At 45.8% G+C, this 17,277-nt stretch overlaps 1 protein-coding gene across 3 annotated transcripts in view; it reads left to right on the plus strand.

Moving 5' to 3' along the window:
- The window catches only part of FUT10 (fucosyltransferase 10), a 77,168-nt gene continuing 59,891 nt past the window's right edge, over window positions 1–17,277 (plus strand). The window contains exons 1-3 of one of the 3 annotated variants that reach the window (XM_005698816.3): window positions 1–267; window positions 7,231–7,460; window positions 15,118–15,412. In XM_005698816.3, the coding sequence (XP_005698873.1) occupies window positions 7,314–7,460; window positions 15,118–15,412 (442 nt within the window). In that variant the 5' untranslated portion in view covers window positions 1–267; window positions 7,231–7,313. Of the gene's footprint in view, window positions 268–7,230; window positions 7,585–15,117; window positions 15,413–17,277 lie in introns of all 3 variants that reach the window. The other 2 variants (XM_005698817.3, XM_018042062.1) reach the window with 2 other exon arrangements.

Consider the following 17,277-nt stretch of genomic DNA (forward strand, 5'->3'; position numbering starts at 1 on the left):
AGCTTTCCAGAGGGTGGAGCGCCTGGGACAGGCAAGAGAGGGGCCGGTGGGTGTTTCCCGGGCAAGGAGGTCCTGCAGGCTTTTAAACACAGCATCCGCGCGAAAACCCGGATCTAGGATCGCCAGGCCTGGACGCACTCAGGGTTATTATCCCTTCTTCCAAATCTCCTCTCCAAGTTTTCGCTCGAGCTGCGGCTGGGAAGCCAACCGAAAGTGAAAAACCGCGGGGCTGCACCCGGCAGAGCGCGCCTCCTTCTCCGCGCTGCGGTGAGTACCATCTTAAGGGTCTTTCCTGAGCGATGGCTTGGTGGGAGCAGGCTCTTGGTGCGGAGAACCGAAAAGAGACTTTAAAGAGGCGCGCCGAAGCTGAGACTCTGCTCGCCAAACTCACAGCTCTCTTTGTGCCCAGAAGGGAGTGTGTGTAAGACGAAGACGGAGTTCTGTGCTGAGAAAGTGTCCGCGTCCGCTTTGGGAAACCTTGGGCAGCTCTTTCCAGGGACCCTCCCTGAGATGCAAACCCATCTGGCTGCTGAAAAGCACAGGTGGGAGGAAGGTGATGTGCAGGGGCCTCGGCGAGAGCGGGTTCCCGCGCTCCCCCCAACCGTCCCCGCACCTCCCCGAGGAAGGTTTCTCATCCCTTCCCGTCTGCCACCATCTTCCCAGCCCCACTAACTCCAGAACCTAACTCCACCTCTGTGCGCTGTGAACAGCTTCCTTCTCCCTGTTTTGACTCAAGCATCACTTGTTGCTAGAATTGTGTGCTGAAGTAGGAACGAGGCTGGCTGTCCAGTTGGGGAGAGCGTTGCCTGTTTAAGGCAGAAGATGCCCTGGGAAAACCCCGGAACTGCAGGCTTTGCCTACGATATGCAAGCCATTTCTTAAGTATTTTGGTACCTGATTAGCATCCTTAGAACACATTTTATGTAAGCTATGGAAGGAACATTGGCGTGATTTTAAGACGTTTCCTGGGACTCTTTTAATGATTCTATAATATGTAGCAAATGCCACGCAAAATGACTGTTTTTCTTAACACCATGGCTCCAGCAGGCTGCCGGCTCCAAACCCCCAACACCACCAACAGAATCCCCCCCTCCTACCCGCCTCCGCACAGCGGTCTGAGATAGTCGGGGAGAGTAGTATTCATGTCCCAGCTTGGATTGTTTGTTTCAGTTGAGGGCTACGTGCAGTTTTGAATTTGGCAAGTTGGTCTTCAGGACCTTGTTCTCCTTTTACGTCCTCCATTTACTGAAGATGAGACCCCGCCCCCGGACACTCAGGGCCGCTCGTGGGCGTGTTAGTGACGTCATTCTACAATTGGAGCATTGTTTCTCCTGCCCGGCCCACGTGGTCTCTAGAGGAGGACCTGGATCTTGCCCCTCTGTCTTGAATAAGCAGCCCCGGGTATTTGCACAATGAAGTGGCAGAGACACCAGTCTAGCCTCAGCGTTAGAACTTTCTCCCTCTCCTGCCTGAAGCCAGAGGCGATGTCCTAGCCCGGCTGCATCTTTTAGGTCAGCCCCTTTTTTGGACTTGCTGTGGTGACTCTTCATTTACTGCCTTCCTGCTAGATGGCAGTGTGTAACAGTGAATTTAAATACACAGTCTCAACTGTTACTGTTCTTATGGCTCATCACTTCAGTTTAAAAAAAAAAAGTATTTTTCAAGTTTTTTCTTGCAAACAACATATTTGAAAAAAAATTCGAACCAGAATTAAAGTTAGGAAATAAAGAAAATGAACATATTGTTTGGACAAACAATGATGTTATTCATGTAAGTGTAAGCATTGCTCAGTTTGCAGGCATTTCCAACCCATATTTAAATCCTTTCTAAATTTGGAATGTAAAAAGTTGATTTCAGGTGCTCTGTGATGACCTACCTAGATGGGTAAGAAAGGTTGGGGGTGGGAGAGGGGTCCCAGAGGGAGGGGATATATGTATGCTGCTGCTGCTGCTGCTGCTAAGTCACTTCAGTCGTGTCCAACTCTGTGCGAGCCCATAGACGGCAGCCCACCAGGCTCCCCCATCCCTGGGATTCTCCAGGTAAGAACACTGGAGTGGGTTGCCATTTCCTTCTCCAGTGCATGAAAGTGAAAAGTGAAAGTGAAGTGGCGACCCCATGGACTGCAGCCCACCAGGCTCCTCCGTCCATGGGAGTTTCCAGGCAAGAGTGCTGTAGTGGGGTGCCATCGCCTTCTCCACATGTAGCTGATTGACTTCATTGTGCAGCAGAAACTAACACAACATTGTAAAGCAATTATACTTTTTAGAAAAGAATTGATTTCAGTATGAAATCCAGTACCTATTTCACATACTAGCATTCTATTAACACAATAAAGATTTGTAGTACAGTTCTTGACTGTGAATTTTTTAAAAATTAAAAACAATTAATTTCATCCTTATTGACAGTATTTTTCAGATATTTATTTACTTCAAAGTAAGATCTCAGTTTTTAAAAGTTAATGCTGAATTAGTCAAAAGGAGAATGAAGATCAAGTAACCCTCAATTGTCATATAGAAATATTTCTTGTTTTATATTTCCAGAAATCTTTAGATTGTGATGACTCAGCTTGTCCCGATTACTGTCTCTTTAATTGATTGATTTTTCTTCTATGGAGTGTTCCTGGGCACTGTTCATGAGATCAGAGAACTTAATTTTGGGATAAAGATCCTCAGAAGATTATTTGTTCCAGCTCTTTGTTTTTAGGCATGTAAAGTATTAGCCAGATTTTATCATGTTATTTGATTGTTTCCTCACTCATGATTACAGGAATGATCAAAGCAGCTGAGGGATTTTTAGTTCCTATCTTTGCCAGGAAGGAAAATTTTTACAGAATAACCAGTAAGCCCTTCCTGGAGAAAGAACAGTTATAAAGAACACCTTCCAAGGAAAAAGAAGCTCAGCTCTTAAGTGTCATACAGAATCTTCCCAATAGTGGACCACCCCCCCCCCCTTCCATTTAAAAAACCTATTGTTTTTGAATGCTTCTGTTTGGGTCTTCATGTCAGTCTTTTTATTTAGTTCTTTAGTGGGTTTGTTTTTATCTAGAAACTAGACCCACTAAGTGAGATTGTATTAATACTGTATACTTTGAGTGCTTCAGTTTGTGTCTGGAATTTAAGAATTTAAGAATGGCATCACTCTCAGGAGTAGAAGAATGAAGGTGCTCATGCTGCCGCTTCCATCCTCCCGTTAATCTGTCTTTTTTATTAATACAGTCTTTTTTTTTAGTTGAACAGTATTTATTTATTTATTCGGTTGCTGTTGCTCTTAGTTGTAGCATGCGGGGTCACGGGAGTTCTTTAGTTGCCACGTGCAAGATCGAGTTCCCCAGGTAGGAACTGAACCTGGTGCCCCTGCATTGAGAGTATGGAGCCCTCGCCACTGGACCACGAGGGGAGCTCCTAATCACCAGTCTTGATTCCATCAGCTGCCAGTATCCCTTTCTCTCTCAATGTGTGCTTGGTCCAAGAGGATGACCCTCCCAGACAGAATCTGTAAGGCAGAGCACCACTCAAAAAAGAAAAGAAAGCTCCACAAAGTATGCAGTCCATTAAAAAAGTGAAGAACACATTAACACAAGTAAGTGTTAATCAAGAAAATGGGATGAAAAGGGAAACTGTGGAACCACCACGCCATGCTCATCAGGTGCCCCTGGGACAGTCTTTCTGCGAATTAATAACACTGGTCAACTGTTTAGTGTGTTTGGTCAATTTTTTTTTAATGTTTAACAGTTATTTTATATTCACCCAATAAAGCAGCTTTAAAGAGTTGCCTAACCTCCCCCAGCATTCTGTCCACTGATGTAGTAGAAATAAGCACAACGAATGGCCCTATATCATCTGACCTGGCACTAGGGTGGAATAAGGCTTCTCAAAGCAGGTAGCCTTGAATGCCCAGAATGGCTCTGGTAGGGAAAGAGGTATGGGTGTTGTAGGTAGGGACCAGAGCACAGAACAAGAAACTATATTCCAGGAACAGCTAGAACAAAGGGTTTGTCAGGTAGAAGGTGGAGAAATAGGACAGAGTCCAGAGACTCTTGTTTTCTAAGCTAATGAATTTGGTCTTTATCTTGAACTCTTTGGCATTGAAATCCATTGATGGATTTTAATCAGAGGAGAAATACCCAGTCTACATTCCAGCAACATCTCTGAGCTGAGTGGGGGATGCTAGCAGGTCAGAAATCCTAGTTATCAGACTTTTAATTTTTTAATTTTTATTTTTTCCCACACCAAGAAGCATGTGGCATCCTAGTTCCCCAACCAGGGATGAAACCTGACATAGAAACACAGTCTTAACACTGGACTGCTGGGGAAGTTCTTATCAGGCTTTTGGAGTCACCAAGTAGGAATCGATGTGGAGTGCAGGTGAAGTCAAGTAGAGTCGAAGGCAATGAGTTAAAAATTGCCTGGAGCTTTGTCCAGAGGCCCTTAGACTTTCCTATCTGCCTGCCAGGTCATCTCTCTTTCCCAGGACAGCAGCCCCTACTTAAGGGATGCTCCAAGGATTTTATACATTATGAAATGAAAACATCTTGGAATGTATTCATTTGAAAAATGACACTTTGGTGTGAATAACGTGTCTGGTAATTAGACATATTCTTTCAAAAGACTTTCCCTGGCATAACCTCAAACTCAGTTAAGAGTTGATTATTAACCCAGTGATTTCCCTGGTGACTCAGACGGTGAAGCATTTGATCCCTGGGTCGGGAAGATCCCTTGGAGAAGGAAATGGCCACCCACTCCAGTATTCTTGCCTGGAAAATCCCATGGACAGAGGAGCCTGATGGGCTACAGTCCATGGGGTTGCAGAGTTGGACAGGATTGAGCGACTTCACTATTAACCCAAATGACCCACCAGTTACTAGAGGAGAGAGGATCTGAGACTTCCCAGATCTCTCTGGTGGGTGTCACCCAGGGTGGGCTTCTCATTTTCCATTCAGGACCACAGGGCAGAAATCACCGGAGTCCCATGGCTGAAACCCTTGACCCACACCGGGGACTGGCCCTGCATGGCTAGGGCCGTGTGGGAAGCTGGCATCCTCAGGCTGCTAATTCACTAAGACGTCTAGTCTCCCTCCTGTCCATTTTAATTCAACATAAAGCAGAGAACGTGGAAATGATTGGGGACTGAAAGTGTTGCTGCTTTTGACGGGACAGCCCCTGCAGGACTATGCGGTGGTGACTCTCAGCTCCAGACCCCTCTCCAGGCGGCAGATGGCCGGCCCCAGGCCATGTGCACGGCCCGACGAAGCGTCTCAGAGCTCAGCGCTTGGGTCAGGCGGGTCGGTTAGTGAGTCCACTTCAGCTGTTATCGACCTGGCTGAGCAAACACACACTGCTCCAGCCTGAGAAGGGGTGTTCTGGGCGTGCCCTCTTAGAAGTGAGGGTCTGAGATTCACCCTGAGGGCAATGAGGAAGCAGAAGGGAGCTTTCTTCTTGGGGTCTCTTTGTCTTGGAGCTTGTCGGCCTTCAGGGTGCTCTCTGCAGGTCCATCTGTCGCCCCCATTTGGGGGACCGCTGATTTGATGACAGACTCCCGGGTAACTAGTGCCTTATGTGTATTAGATTGATGTGCCCCAAGGCCTGGTTGGCTGCTGCCTGCTCTAAATCATCAGACCATCTACCCTAGCTGACTGTGTTCTTTAGTACTGGGTGTTTACCCACAGCTCAGTCCTTGAGACCGTACTGTGTACATCTCGTTTGGGAGCTATGACCTCTATTGAGATTCTTTGGATGAAAGGGATTTTTGTAACCTTAAATTCTTCTGGCTTGATTTGTGAAAAAGTGAAAGTGTTAGTTGCTCATTTGTCTCTGAACCTTTTGTGCCCCAGTGGACTGTAGCCCTGTATTCCGTGGCTACTCTGTCCATGGGATTCTCCAGGCAAGAATACTGGAGTGGGTTGCCATTTCCTTCTCCAGAGGATCTTCCCGACCCAGGGACTGAACCTGGGTCTCCTGCGTTGCAGGGGATGGTTTACCTGTTCAGCCACCAGGGAAGCCCAGAATGAGAATGAGAAGAGCAAACGTTTATTGGGTATTTCTTTTGTGTCAGGCTCTGAAATACGTGTTTTACCAATTTTATCTCATAGAATTCTCACAGTAACTCTCTAATTGGGCACCTCTATGACCTGTATTTTGGGAACTGAGTCGTGGAATCACAGACAGTCTGAGGAGTTGAGATTTGAATCCTGGTAGGCTGACTAGAGCCCGTTTTCTTAGACCCTGTGGATTGTAAGACTTATGCAGATGGAAAAAAAAAAAGAGCTTTTGGCTGTCTCAGAGACCAAGAGTCATTTTGTTGCCGAGGGGAAGAAATAGCCTGGACTTAAAAGTTGATCAAGGTAGATGCGTGAGAGGGGAGTACACCTTTAAAACCAAGGTTTTAAAGCAGAATTCTGCATCACTTTTGTATTTCTCATTGGATCTTCAGTTCCATATCTGAGAGGTATACAGTCAGATCTTAGGACCAGGTCCTTGGAGCACCCTCTTCCTCTGAAATGTGGATCCTTGCTCTCCTCTGAACTCCACGGTGTGGTTTGCTCAGCATGTTTGACTTCAGGGAACCCCAGGCATAAGAGGCATTCTGTGGGACTATTTAGTTCATTTGAAAAGCTTTTGGAAAAGACCATCCATTTCTGATGGATGGACACCTTATTTCAAGACATCCAGAGAACCATATTGCCCGCACAATCCACTGCTTTAGTGCTCTTGCTGTAAAAGTCTAAGCAAATAAAGCAGTAACCTAAATTCCTTATGTTGTGGCCGAAGTGGTTTTCCCTGGCGGGAACTGAGGTCAGTCAATCATTTGCCATTTCTGAGCAAAGCCTGAAACGTTTGTTCTTTCCCTAATTGTTACAGGACTGAGTGGACAGTCACGGCTATTTCTGCTCCACTTGTCTGTTCTTTTGAAACTTAGATGAAAGGAAATGATCACATGTCAGTGACTTTTGGAATTCAAGTCTGATGGCAAAGAAAATTAAGTGGAAGCATCATTTTAGTCTCGGGACCTGATTGTCGATCTCTCACTCTCCTCTAATGGACTGTATGACCTTGAGCAAGTCTCTTCACCTCTCTGGTCTTGGTGTCCTTATCTATGAGTGAGGTGTTAGGTCTAAATGATCCCAAAGATTCCTTTTAGTTTTAAAGCTTTTCGTTTCTACACTGCAGCCCTGCGAGACTGCATTAATAAAATCTCCTGTGCTAAGGCCAAACTGTTGTTTATTTGTTACAGATATTTTTTGGATGTCTTCTGGTTTAAAGAATCCCCAGCTGCTCTGATGATAGCTTAAGAAGACTGCATGCTGTTCCCTTTCAATGCCAAGCCAGGCGCCCTCAGAACCTCACATCTCAGTCCTTCATGGAGCCCGGGTCCCAGCAGGAATGGCAGCGGAGGAAATTGGCATGCAGATGGTTCCTCCACGTGAAGTTGTCTTGGTCTGTGGGCCGACTCGAGAACACCTGGTAACCAGGCTCGCCCTCTGGCAGTCACCCAGGGCAGGGCAGCATGGTGCGGATTCAGAGGGGGAAGCTTCTGGCATTTTGCCTGTGCGTCATGGCTACTGTCTTTCTGCTCATCACGCTCCAGGTACCAAGAGCTTGGGTCGTGTAGTGTTGATTCCGGGGCCTCTTCTCCTACCCCCACCCCCATCCCACGCTCGCCAAGGGCTTTACTTTTTGCTTCGTCTCTCAGGGTCAGGATGTTCTCTCTAAGGCAAGAAAAATACTTTCTTTTTATAACATATGGATTTGAGGTTTAGTGAGTGGATGTGGTAGGTGGAAACAAGATCAGTGAGTTGGGAAATCAGTTTGTGATTCGCAGGATCCTAGTTTTAAGATTTTTTTGGATGTGGACCATTTTTAAAGTCTTTATTGAATTTGTTGCAGTATTGTTTCCTGGTTCGGACCAGGGATCGAACCCACAACCTCTGCATAGGAAGGTGAAATCTTAGCTACTGGATCACTGGGGAAGTCCCGGAGTCCTGGTTCTAGTAGAGCCCTGTCTGTCTTGTTGGCTCAAGACAACCCTGAACAAAGATGCCCTCAATATATCCATGAGCACTGCGTAACAGCCCAAATCGTACTACTGATGGCATACTGCAGTTAAGATCCAGATGAAGGTTTAGCTTGGATGACTTCCTCCCAAGTCATGATCCCTTCTGAAAGATGCCATTCTTGAAGAAGCAGTGACTATTCCAAGAACAACCTAGTTTGTTCTGCAGAACACAAACGTCGGCATTAATACATTTGTTGGTAGTAGGGTGAATGAACTGAAGCATTTCTTCAGTCCTCCCATTTATCTCATACAGTTGGTTCTTCTGAACTTCATTTGCTGATTTCAAAGTAAAATAAAAATTTCACAGTGAAGGTAAAAGTATAAATATGAGTTCAGATTTTTTAGCCCCCACTTGTGTCCCTCCTGTCCGTTTCAAAATCCAAAAGGACTTTTAGAGATTACTCGTGGATGTGAGTAGTTCACACACAGGCCTGATGGAGACGACAGTGTCCTCTGGGCATTTTATTCTGGAGGATTGCCCTTCTCCTTGCTTAGGAATGAGTGAATGAATGCTTATACCATCACTTTGGCAGGCAGTCTGTGCTGTTTCCACCACCTTCCGCTGCCAGGTAGAGATTCTGGTCAGAGCAGACCCCTGGCTCTCATTGTGTCTCTCTTGGAGCTAAGGATCTAGGACCTGCTTGAGCTGGAAAGGCTGCAGTTTTCTGCTTCATTCTGTGAGAACTTATGAGAAAGCTTTGATCTTACTAGACATTTGACCTCTTTTCCAGGCTTGAGGAATGCCTGTGTACAAGTCAAGAATTTTGCTTTTGATGTCAGAATAAATTACTGTGCTTTTGGTAGGCATGTCATCTCTAAGTTTCCAGAATAGAAGAGGTAATAGCGTGTTTATTGGAGCTGAACCTTCACCTGGATCTTGATTGCAGTTTGCCATCGGTGGTCTGATTTGGGATGTTACCCAGTCCTCATGGATACATTGAGTACTTCATTGTTCAGCGTTGCTGTAATACTGTTTTTATTTGAACACTATAAAATGAACAAATATAATGCCTGTATATTTAGTGTCATAGTCTGTGCACAGGTTGGAAAAGAATTTCCAGACACGAGGCAGAATGAGAGGAGAACAGTTTATTAGACGCTGTTAGACAGTGGGCAGGTTCAAGGGAGAGCCAACCCCTTTTGCGGTCTCCACAGTGCAGGAGACCTGGGTTCAATCCCTGGGGTGGGAAGATCCCCTGGAGGAGGGCATGGCAACCCACTTTGGTATTATTCCCTGGAGAATCTCCATGGGCAGAGGAGCCCGGCAAGCTACAGTCCATGGGGTTGCAAAGAGTTGGACATGACTGAGCGACTAAGCATAGCACGGCACAGCCAATTTTTATAGCCTCAAGACAGAAAAATTCCTGCTGGAAGGGTAACATGAGATGATTGGTTAGGATGCTAGAGGGTAGGTATTTTTACCTAATCTAAGGTCAGGGGGGCTCCTGGCAATGGTTGCTATGGTGCTTAATCAGTTCCAGAGATGACCTTGGTGCAGGGGTCCACATCTGTGCCCTTGATACAAGGCTGTACACCTGTGACCTTGGTAGAGAGCTCCACATTTAGGACCGTTCCTGTTTTTACTGGCTTGTAAGCTAGGCAAGATGAAATAATTTGCCACGTAGGTAGGGAAAAGGAAGGCTAAATTAAAAAATCATGTCATGAATCCTGCATTAGTTTGCTAGGGCTGGGATTTCTTTGGAAGGAATGATGCTAAAGCTGAAACTCCAGTACTTTGGCCACCTCATGCGAAGAGTTGACTCATTGGAAAAGACTCTGATGCTGGGAGGGATTGGGGGCAGGAGGAGAAGGGGACGACAAAGGATGAGATGGCTGGATGGCATCACCGACTCGATGGACGTGAGTCTGAGTGAACTCCGGGAGATGGTGATGGACAGGGAGGCCTGGTGTGCTGCGATTCATGCGATTCACAAAGAGTGAGACACGACTGAGCGACTGAACTGACTGACCATATATAAAGGACCAAAGACTGGGTTGGGTGGCTTACACAATAGGAATCTATTTTCTCAGAGTTGTGGAGGCTAGAAGTCAAGGTCAAGGTGTCAGCAAGCAGGGCATTTCTCTGAGGCTCCTCCTTGGCCTTGTGGGTGCTGTCTTCTCCCCGGGTCTTCACATACGTCTCTTCCTATACTTCTCTGCTTCCCTGTCTCCTCTTTTTATGCAGACACCAGTCATACTGGATTAGGGCCCAACTGATGACCTCTTTTTAACTTAATTGCCTCTTTTAAGACCCTGTCTCCTAGGTCAGTCACATTCCGAGGTGGGAGGGGTTAGGGCTTCAACATATGAATTTGGCCAGGGGGGCAGGGGAGGGGGCATAGTTCAACCCATAACAGATTTTATAACATGATTAATAATCTCAACTTGAAAATGTTTTTCATTGACCTACAGTTAAACTAAAGCATTGTGGTTCTCTGGAGGAAGTCATTCATCTGAGACACTGTTTTTGATTCACATTTAACTATATTTTGTGTATAGTATCTGTAGATTCTTTGGGTGTATGGTATCTTTACTTTATTTTTTTTGAATTTTATTTACCTTTCAGTTGCACAAATAACTGATGAAATCATTTTACAGCAAATCTAAGACATATTATTTCACTTGGACTTTCTTTAATGTGATTCTCTAACACAGGGGCCGCCAATGTCTAGGATCTGATGCCTGATGATCTGGGTGGAGCTGATGAAATAATAATAGATATAAAGTGCACGATAAGTGTAATGTACTTGAATCATCCTGAAACCATCCTCCCCCCAGTTTCCTTCCCCCAGTCCGTGGAAAAATTGTCTTCCATGAAATCGTTCCCAGGTGCCAGAAAGGTTGGGGAACCACCACTCTCACAGATGGGAACTTTAAATTTAGTATAACCATATGACTGTTGTCATACTCAGCAAAATTAATATTACTCAGGACCATCTATGTCTCAGGCCATATTAAAGTTTCTCCAGTTATCTCAAAAAAACTTTTAATGGGTTGATTTGAATCTGGAATAAACAAATCCATATTTTGAATTTATCTCAAGTTTTGTGGATTTTTTTCTATAAAAGTTTCTTCTGCCCCACATTTTATTCCATGTCATGGGTTTGTGGAAGAAACTAGGTCATTTGTCATTTTGAATTTCCCAGATTTTTGATTTGGCTGATTTTCTCCTCATGGTTTTGTTTAATATGTTCTTACTCTGTGCCCCGTATTTCTTACCACCTGGTACTGATGTCTGAGGCAAAACATTTTGTAAAAAGCTGTTTGGTAGGACAGTCTCTCCTTGAAGCGATCCCTGTTATTTGAATATGACCTTATGCCTCGCACAGAAGATGTTGATCAGAAATGTGGAGCAAAATTTGTCTTTGAAGTTATACCTATGATTTTCTCAACGTGATTCTTTAAAGTCGCTGGTGGTACATTTGCAGGGAAAGACTGAGTGAAAGTATAGAGCATTTGTGGCTAAAGTCAACACTGTTCCATCACGCTCTGGGGAGCAGCCATCTTATTGCTGTGCTGTGCTTAGTTGCTCAGTCATGTCCAACTCTTTGTGACCCCATGAACTGTAGCCCACCAGGCTCCTCTGTCCATGGGATTCTCCAGGCAGGAACACTGGAGTGGGTTGTCATGCCCTCCTCCAGGGGATCATCCCACCCCAGGGATTGAACCCAGGGCTCCCGTGTTGCAGGCGGATTCATGAAAGTGCCAGGGACACTGTTGGCAAGGGTTTTTGGTTTTCAGTGACAGTTTTACTGTTCTAATGATGACTTCAGTGTCACAAGTGAGCCATGCTTTTTTCAAGGCTAATGGAATTCTTTCCTCCTTTTGGAATACTGTGTGGCTTTTTGCCAAGTGGCTCTTAATAGTTTTTTTGGCCTTGGATCCCTCAGAAAATCCAGTGAACATTACAGACCCTCCCCTGGGAGTTACAGACCCTCCGTCACATCAGTGGGCAGGGGCCCTTTTCTGACACCAGAGGTAGCAAATGCATAAAGAAGACACCACCCTTGGCTGCTGAGAGTGGGGCCCAAGGGCCAGCAGATAGTCTCCTCTGTTGACTGGTGGAAAAGTTAATACACGAAAATACATCTTCTTTTAACTGCTTTATTCTTTGCACAGTCTGACTATTGTTTTTTTATATATGATGCGGACCATCCCCTACTTTTATACTGCTCTTTCTAACATATTTTGTAATTGTTAGAAATATATTATCTTTTTTTTGTAATGTATTACATTTGTTTGCCATCTGAATATCAAACCTTAAAGTCTGATGAAATGGCAGCAATTTTGCCTCTGGTTTTACCTGCCCACCCTGCCTTCCAGATTACTTTGATTGATGGCCTTGCTTTCCAGAACCCTGACTCTCTGTCTCTTTTTAAAAATTACTTATTTGGCTGTGAACAATGTGCTCAGTAGTGTCTGACTCTTCACAACCCCATGGACTGTAGCCCACTAGGCTTCTCTCTCTGTCCATGGGATTTCCCAGCAGGAATCCTGGAGTGGGTTGCTATCTCCTTCTCCAGGGGATCTTCCTGACCCAGGAACTGGACCTGCGTCTCCTTTGTCTCCTGCATTGGCAGGCAGACTCTTTACTCCTGAGCCACCAGGGAAGCTGTACCAGGTCTTGTTAATAGTTGTGGCACGTGAGATCTTCGATCTTTGTTTTGGCAAGCGGGATCTTTAGTTGTGGCCTGTGGGATCTAGTTCCCTGACCAGGGATGGAACCTGGGGCCCTTGCCTTGGGAGCATGGACCACCAGGAAAGTCCCCAGACTGTCTTGAAATACATAAAAAACATGGTTTTAAGTGAGAAGGAACCCAGTACTATGCCATCTCCATGCCATGGTGGATATTATTGGACTTCCAAGGTGGCACTAGTGGTAAAGAATCTGTCTGCCGATGTAGGAGATATAAGTGACATGGGTTCCATCCATGGGTCAGGAAGATTCTCTGGAGCAGGAAATGATGACCCACTCCAGTATTATTGCCTGGAAAATTCTATGGACAGAGTTTTAAGTGAGAAGGAGCCCAGTACTTAGGCCATCTCCATGCCATGGTGGATATTATTACAAACATAAGACCCATGTTATGACACCTTTGAAAAGTGAAAGTGAAAGTCGCTCAGTTGCATCCAACTCTTTGGGACCCCATGGACTATAAAGTGCATGGAATTCTCCAGGTGAGAATTCTGGAGTGGGTAGCCCTTCCCTTCTCCAGGGGATCTTCCCAACCCAGGAATTGAACCAGGGTCTCCTGCATGTCAGGTGGATTCTTTACCAGCTGAGCCACAAGGGAAGCCCCATGACACCTTTAATTGTACTAAAAGGAAATCAATAGGATTTTTATAATTCACTTTCCCCAGAATGTAATCTCCAGCATTAGCCAGATAATAGCCCTGACTCTTGCAGGTTTCATTAAGAGACACAACCACTTCTGGATTCTATATATGCCTACAAAATGGAGGAGAGATGTATCTGTTAAGCTTTTAGTAGAGAGACATGTCCTTGTTGGTCGATATTTTGGAGGCTATGTCTCTACCCTAACCCCCAGAAACTGTGACGTGTTATTTTACTTGTCTAAAAGAAAGAAAGTGAAAGTCTCTCAAGTCGTGTCCGACTCTTTGCAACCCCACGGACTATACAGTCCATGAAATTCTCTAGGCTAGAATACTGGAGTGGGTAGCATTTCCCTTCTCCAGGGGATCTTCCCAACCCAGGGATCGAACCCAGGTCTCCCACACTGCAGGCAGATTCTTTACCAGCTGAGCCACAAGGGAAGCCCAGGAATACTGGAGTGGGTAGCCTATCCCTTCTCCAGGGTATCTTCCTGACGCAGGAATCAAACTGGGGTCTCCTGCACTGCAGGCAGATTCTTTACCAACTGAGCTATGAGGGAAGCCCACTTTTGTCAAAAGGGACCTTGTGTGTAAGATTACAGTGACACACCTGGAGGTGAGGAGATGACCCTGAGTTATGTGTGCAGGCCTGGAGGAAGCACAGGAGTCCTTAACAGAGGAGGCTCTTTCCTGGCTGTGGTCAGAAAGTGAAATGACAGAAGAAGGGTCAGAGAGATGCAGCATTTCTTTTTTTTTTTTTTTCTTTTAATTAAAAAAAATGTGGTATTTATTTTGGATGTGCCGTGAGGCACGTAGGGTCCTTATTCCCCTACCAGAGATCAAACCCATACTCCCTGCAGCGGAAGCACAGAGTCCCAGCCGCTGTACTGCCAGGGAAGCCCCAAGAGGCAGCATTTCTGATTCCAAAGGAGGAGGAAGGGGGCCACGAGCCAAGAACTGCGGGTGCCTCTGAAAGAAAACCAAGAAATGAATTCCCTGTCCAAGTTTCCCGAAAGATCATAGCCCTCCCAACACCTTAATTTTTATTTTCTTTATTTTTTGAGGGGACTCCACACACTGAATGGAAGACTTTAGAGGGCAGGGAAGGAAGCTGGTAGGGCATAGAGACACAGGTAAGAAGTCCCTCCAAATGGGGGTGGAGTGCCCGCCACCCTGCCTTGTCCTGAACATCTGCCTCCAGGCCCATGGCAAGAGTCCAGTCCATTAAGAGTCCAGTCCATCAAGAGTCCAGTCCATTAAGAGTCCAGTCCATTAAGTACAGCGTGCAGTCCTAGCACTTGGAGTCTCCTGTCCTCGTTGGTGAAGTGCCCAACACCTTTTAGCCCAGCGAGACCATTTCAGACTTCTAACCTCCAGAACCAGTTTACTATTGTGATAGTAAAGCTGTATCATTCTAAGTTGCTCAACTTGTGATAATCTGTTAGAATAGCAATAGGAGGCTAATATGACGCTAAATTAAGTTTGATCCCTGGGTTGGGAAGATCCCCTGAAGGAGGAAATGGCAACCCACTCTAGTCTTTTTAGCCTGGAGAATCCCATGGACAGAGGAGCCTCTTAGGCTACAGACCATGGGGTCCCACAGAGTCAGGCATGAGTGAAGTGGCTTAGCACGCATGCACTCAAGAAGCTAAATCCTCACGATGCATGGGAAATATGCAGAAGGAAGTTGTAAACAGTCTGACACTGGTAATAGGTCATCGTCTCTTTCAGGTCGTGGTGGAGTTGGGAAAATTTGAAGGCAAGAAGTTTAAAAATTCTCATTTGAAAGATGGACGTGCAGAAATGGAAGCAGAGCCTCTCCACCTCCGTCCGTTCTTTAAGAGAGGAGGACTGACCCTGAACAGGAAGAGGACATTGGCAGCTGACGGCTTCCCCATCATGCTCTGGTGGTCCCCACTGACCGGGGAGAACGGAAGGCTCGGCCAGTGCGGGGCAGATGCTTGCTTCTTCACCATCAACCGGACCTACCTCCATCATCACAGGACCAAAGCCTTCCTCTTCTATGGTAGGTGGGGCTTCTGCCTTTCTCCGTGTTTGCTGACATCCCCCTCCGAAGCTGAGTTACTACTTTTCTCCCAAGGAGGACATGGGGGCTCCCCTTGAAAGCTCATTGCCTGCCTGAACCCCTGCGCTTGCCGCAGAGAAGGCCTGAGCACTGAGCCAGTACGATAAATATGCGAGCTGCACCAGCAGATGGGTGGTGGGCCGGGCCACCTGGCATTTATTATGGGGGAGAAGAACTGTTTCTTCTCACCTTTTCACAGTTGGGTACCACGCTCACTGGATTTGGTATTTAGGAACTGGGTATCGGTTACACCGTTGATACCAATTCAGAATATCATCTGTGGTAACGGCGGGGAGGTTTTGATTACCGTAACAGATGTGTCATTGGACACACACTCAGCACAGTATCTTTTATTTCACTAGTCAGAAATAAAAAGAGTGTTCCACATCAGCTTTCTACAGCAAGCTGGTATTCATCCCTCCCCCAGGCTGATTATATGTCATGCTGGGATTGAAGGGCCGCCAGACACAGCCAGGTGGAGGTGGCGAGATGCCAGCAGCTGTTAGAAATATGGAACTCTTGGACGCTGAGTGATGGTGGGTGTGGGGGAATACAGATTAGCAAGCTCGACGGGATATAGGCAAGATTAGTCACTTAGGTTAGGAAGTCAGTGCAAGGACAGCTGCTTTAGAGTGGTGTGAATGTGTGTGTGCCTGTGAATGTGTGTGTGCCTGTGAACATGTGTGTGTGAGTGTGGGGTGCTGGCTTTGGAGTGGCAGGACTGAGACTGGGGTGTAGGGCTGAGTCATCTTCAGTGTTCTGCCTAACAACAACTTCAATAAAGCGGAAAGTGGCCTCAGCAGGAATCAGGTGGTGTGTGGGCCCTACATTTGGTCAGGGCTCCAGAGCAAGGGGGGGCTTCCGTGGTGGCTCAGCGGTAAAGAACCCACCTGCCAATGAAGGAGACGCAGGAGATGCTGGTTCGATCCCTGAGTTGGGAAGATCCCCTGGAGGAGGAAAGGGCTACCCACTCCAGTATTCTTGCCTGGGAAATCCCCTGGACGGAGGAGTCTGGTGGGCTGCAGTCCGTGTCGTCACCAAAGAGTCGGACACAGCTTAGTGACTAAAGAACAAATAATCCTCTAGTGGTGTTTTGAGATAAGGCAACATTAAATGTATGAGTTTAATTTTCCCAATTTTAACAGAAGCCCCTAGACATATTTCAGTAAGACACAAAAATATATAGGTAATGTATGTAGAAAACCTACTAAGTAGCTTAAAAAATAAAATATTACAAGTAAAATTGAAAGCTTCTATGAGCCCTTCCCTGACCCCATCACATTCCCTTCCCTCTTACCCCAGAGGGGATCATAATTCTGAAATTCATGTGTGTGTGTGTGTGTGTGTGTGTGTGTGTGTGTGTCTGTGTGTGCTTAAACAACATAAAGCATTATTTTGTATGTTTTAAAAATTAACTACATAGCATGATGTTAACTTTCTATATCTTACTTTTTCTCCTACATGATTTTTGAAGGCTTATTAATGTGTCCTTATAGCTCTAGTTCACCCATTTTCCTGTTACATAGAATTCCATTGTATTTATCACACTTCATTTAACCATTTTCCTGTTGTTAGACATTTAAGTTGTTTTAAAAGAAAACTTGCTTATGGAAATAGAGACACAGAAGTAGAGAACAAATTCATGGATACCAAGGGGGAAAAGAGGAGGGATAAACTGGGAGGCTGGGGTTGACATATATACACTATCAATACTATGCATTAAGCCTTGTGTCATGGCTCAGATAGTGAACACTCTGCCTGCAGTGCAGAAGACCTGGGTTCGATCCCTGGGTTGGGAAGATCCC

This window comes from Capra hircus, chromosome 27 (assembly GCF_001704415.2).
Source record: "Capra hircus breed San Clemente chromosome 27, ASM170441v1, whole genome shotgun sequence".
Classification (NCBI taxonomy): domain Eukaryota; kingdom Metazoa; phylum Chordata; class Mammalia; order Artiodactyla; family Bovidae; genus Capra; species Capra hircus.